The 4,676-nt window shown below is 54.2% G+C and overlaps 1 protein-coding gene across 1 annotated transcript in view; it reads right to left on the bottom strand.

The window, feature by feature from the left end:
* RBM38 (RNA binding motif protein 38) overlaps positions 1-3,383 on the bottom strand; it is a 21,205-nt gene extending 17,822 nt beyond the window's left edge. The window contains exons 1-2 of the mRNA XM_010841901.1: positions 3,378-3,383; positions 2,916-3,017 (exon numbers count right to left, since the gene is read on the bottom strand). Of these exons, the coding sequence (XP_010840203.1) occupies positions 2,916-3,017; positions 3,378-3,383 (108 nt within the window). The remainder of the gene's footprint in view (positions 1-2,915; positions 3,018-3,377) is intronic.
* Between the last annotated feature and the right edge of the window lie 1,293 nt (positions 3,384-4,676).

Here is a 4,676-nt window from a genome sequence, read left to right as displayed (position 1 = left end):
GGGGGGGGGGCGGGGGGCTGGGACAGGATACTGATCCTAGATGGTTAAGGTGCACATCAAAGGAATAATTTCCATAAGCCCACACTTTTGCATCTTTGCATGCATATGAAAGTGCTAAATTCATTAACTTGTCTGGTTTTTCTTTAATTCACAAGAATCCTTTGATGTTCGACTTTCGGGTTTTTGTTATAAAACTCCCTGTATCCTGGCCCCTCCTTTACCGCTTAGGAACACTCTCTCACGCTTAGGAGCACTCTCTCTGGGCTATCCTAGAAACTGCTTCCAGGGTTTGAGTCTGCATAAAGCCCACTGAATAAAATACAATCCTCAGCTTCTAGTCGTGCACCTTTTTAAAAGTTGACACTGCTCAAAGTGGGGTTGAGGGGCACAGGAAGGCAGGCGAGGTGTTTACTAGTCTTTGCGGTTATCCAGTACATTCTCTGTCAGGCTATATTTGACCCCGGGCCCAGACCAGCTGTGCCTGAAGCACCCCCCACTCCTTAATCCCACTCTCCCCCAGGCACCCACTGTTCTGATCCTTGCTTCCCCCAAGACGCCCACCCCAGCCCCTTGACGCTGAGAATGGAGCCCCGAGTCTTCACGGAGTCCCCTGGGGACACACTTTTCTGACTCCCCTGATTTCTCGTCTTGTCCTCGGTGCTCCCCAGGCCCACTCCTGCCTCAGGGCTGTGTCACACCACTTGCCCTTTAGCCTGCTCTTATCCCTTCATTGCACTTTTCACCTCCCCAAACCCTGGTCCCCTATTCGCGGATTTAAGTTCTCTCTCGCCCCTGCGAGGTGGGGCCTTGGATGTTTTCCTCAAGCTGTATGGTCTGGCAAACAGAAGTCCGCCGAGGAAAAGTTTGTTGAGTGAATGAATGCATGGTGGAAGGAAAGAGCCGAGAAGAGCTCTCCACCAGAGAAAGGATTCTCAGCGCTCCCTTGGAAAACTTTGCTAAAGTGTCATCTACACTTGTTGGGCCAGGGAAGGCGGCCATGTTGCAGCCGCGCGTCACGTTGGATACCTTCAGCCGGCCTCAGTTTCCCCTTCCGTGATTGGGCCTCTAGGGGGCGGGGGCAGGGCGCGGGCGGCTAGGCCTACAAGTCCTACAAGTCCCAGCACCGCCCGGGCTGGCCCGCCCCGCCCACTCCGCGCCCCTCCCTATTGAGCGGCCGCGCGGGGAGGGGCGCCGCAGGGAGTGAGGCTGCGCCCTGGGCGGCCGGCGTCTGCTGAGCACGTGCTGACGCCGCGGGATCAGGAGGGTTCAGACCCCGGGTGGTCGGCCTCCCTGGGCGGGAACACGGGGTTAGAAAGGCAGAGCGCGCAGAACCCGTGCCCGACGTTTTCCGCCCGTGTCCGGCAGGATCGCTGCGGGCCCCTAGCGCTCCCGCCCTGCCCGGAAGAGGGCATGGGGCATCTTTTTTTAAAAAATTCGGATGCCCAGCCATGGTTCATTCAGTTGTTTATCCTCCGGTCCCTAGGTTTCTGCGTCACCAATCTCTCCGCCCGTCGAGTGGCCCCATGTCCCCATGTGTCACCCCCTTCTCCCAACACGTACTTATTGATCTGTTAGGTGCCGGGCAGGGTTCTAGACCCCAGGAAGACTGCAAGCAGGAAACTAATAATGTCCCCCACTCCCTCCACCCGCACACAAGTCCAAGCTTACGTTTTAGAGAGAAAGTGAATGAATGAATACTATATTTACTTTTAGGTAAATTTTTCTAGGCAGGTGCTGAGACAAGGGCAAAGAAGAGTCACAGGTGTTCTCTAGAAGCAAGTTAGGACTCTAGGGGATTGATGAAAGCCAGAGCCATCGGCGCACAGGGCACAGGTGACCGAATGTGAAAAGTCAGAACAGAACAGGAGGAGATCCTGGCGCCATCACTGATGCAGTAACCTCTGAGTGCTGGGCACTTTTATGTGGCTAATCCTCCCACACCACTAATAAAAATAAAGGTCAAGTGTTTTAATGCCTGTTGGGGTTAGGTCCTGAACTGGGTAATTTATATATTAGAAAGTGTGAAAGTGAACGTGTTAATTGCTCAGTCATGTCTGACTTTGCAATTCCATGGACCATAGCCCTCCAGGCTCCTCTGCCCATGGGATTTCCCAGGCATTTTGAGGATACTGGAGTGGCTTGCCATTCCCTTCTCCAGGGGATCTTCCCTACCCAATACAGGGTCTCCTGCATTGCAGGCAGAGTTTTTGCCGTGATTTAACCTCCAAACACCCTTTGTCACAGGGAGGGAACTGAGGCACTGAGTGACTTCCTCAACACCACCCAGAGCAGCAAATGGCTGGCCAATCCATGATCCTATTTTTGTCCTCTCACAGCCTTTAGAGAAGGCCTTTCATTTTTGTTTATTTATTTATGCCTTTGCTGGTCTGCGTTGCTGCACAGGCTTTCTTTAGCTGTGGCGAGCAGGAACTACTCTCTAGTTCTGATGTGCTGGCTTCTCATTTCGGCCACCTGGGCTGAGGTGGTGGTCCTAGACTCAGGCCCTTCCTCTGGAAATGTTGGCCCTTGTCTGAGGCCATGCCTGGGTGTGGGTATTTGCTGTGGGTTGGATTGTGTGCCCTAAGAATACATTCAAGTCCCTGGTACTCATGAACGTGCCCTTATTTGGAAATAGGATTTTTGTACTATCGTCCACTTAAGACAAAGTCATATTGGAGTTGTATGGGGACTTATCCAATGACTGTTGTCCTTATAAGAAGGCTATATGAAAACTTAGACAAACAATGAGAAGGCCATGTGATACCAGAGGCAGAGAGGTTGGAGTGATGTGCCTGCAAGGTGAGAACACGGTGATTGGTGGCAACCCCAGAAGCCAGCTCTGAAAAAGGCATACTGGGAACAGAGTTCTCTCTCTGAGTGCCTTAACAGGGAACACGGCCCTACCGACACCTTACCTTTGGACTTCTGATCTCCAGAGCCATGAGAGTACATTTCTGTTGTTCTAAGCCGTCCAGTTCAAGGTCAGACGCTGCAGCAGCCCCGGGAGACCAGCACAGCTGGAGGGGAGAGAAAGCCAGAGCTCCGGGTGGGTGGAATCGTGGCCTTGGGACTCGTGGTTTGGAATAACCGACCTTGAGTCACACAAGGGTACTGGGGCTCCCTAGGGTCATTCCAGGACTGGGAAGCACTCCTGTACCTCCCTGGGCTTCAGCTGCTCAGCTAGGGAAAAGTCCAACTAAGCATCCTTTTACTTAGAACATTGCTGGTTTATATCCTGTCCTGTTCTTCCCTGCCCAAGCCACTCTGGGAATGAAACTGATAGCACCCACCTCCCCTGCCCACTCCTGGCTGTCTCCTGAGTCTGGGCCCTTGTACTCAGCAAGCAGTCAGGCTGGGACCCCACCTCCCATCCTCACCTGCATCTTGGAGGCAGCATCTGGCTGCAGCCCCAGGATCCACACAGACCCTCTGTTCCCAGCCTGTCCTAGAGGGCAGCCAGCCTGGTGTTTGGATCTGCTATCGCTGAACTAGACGCTCCCAGGGCCTGGGACTCAGACTCCCTCCAGGCCTCTCCTCCAGCATCCCTCAAAAGCTCCTGTCCCTTCCCAACCCTACTTTATACATCTGTTTGCTTCTGTGTGGACCATCTCCCCACCAGAGGGTGGCTCTGGGAGGACAGGCTACTGGCTACTTTGTTCGGTTCCATGTATTCAGGGCCTGGCATGTGGAAGGCACTCGGTAAAGATGTGCTGAGTGGAGTAACAACTGTGTGACTGAACACATTCCAGAGGACTGAGATTGGGGGCGTGAAGGGATCCCCAAAGCCTGTTTATCTTAACGGAGATGTGAGCCACAGGATGTTCCTGTGGAGGCAAGCCTGGGCAGCCCCATCTCCATCTCAGAGCTGGGCTGCAGCTGAGGGGCAGGGTGCAGCCACCTGCACCCCCTCCCTCACCCAAACTGGGGGCCCAAGGAACCTTGAAACAAAAAACTGAGGCAGGGAACCAAAAGAGGAAGCACAAGAGAGGTTTGTACGTCATTTGGGCATGGATTGGGCCCTGCTGTTTCAACTTCAGAGAGTAACCTGCCCCCTGGGCTCCTCTGGTCGTCCCTGTCAATTAGTGAAAGTCCCTCTCGCTTCTTTTTGGGCAGAGGGCAGGCTGCACTGCACAGAGCATAGCCACCACCTCTCTGGGCCTTAGTTTCCTCAGCTCTAGAATGGGCAGATGACAGTGACATCCTCCTAAGTCTTCAGCGAGGCTGAATTGGGATCATGCACAGAGTGCCGAGCTCGTCCTCATACTGAATGTTGTTGTTAAGCCGCCCAGTCGTGTCCGACTCTTTGTGACCTCATGGACAGCAGCGCGCCAGGCTCCCCTGTCCCCCACTATCTCCTGGAGTTTGCTCAAACTCATGTCCCATACCGACAATTGCAATTTTGACTTTTTCACCGGGCATGCCTCAGTTTCCAGGCTACACACGCCAGGTGAGGAGGTGGGCACCTGGCAATCCTCCCATGTGTGCTCCTTCTGTGGCTCCTCAGTGCCCAGGGACAGTCCCCGATCTCTTTGCTCAAGATGCCTTCCCTGCCTCCCAAAGCAGAGCCGAAGAGCCCAGCCTCCCAGGAAGGCTGTGTCCCCTTCCCAGGAGCCTGCAGCTGTGTGGGCCACAGTGCCCCTGGGTGGTCTGCTGAGCCCAAAGGACCCTCCTCAGAC

This window comes from Bison bison, unplaced genomic scaffold (genome assembly GCF_000754665.1).
Source record: "Bison bison bison isolate TAMUID 2011002044 unplaced genomic scaffold, Bison_UMD1.0 scf7180017864167, whole genome shotgun sequence".
Taxonomy (NCBI): domain Eukaryota; kingdom Metazoa; phylum Chordata; class Mammalia; order Artiodactyla; family Bovidae; genus Bison; species Bison bison.
The sequence above is the reverse complement of the archived record's forward strand: the minus strand, read 5'-3'. Positions and strand labels throughout refer to the sequence as shown.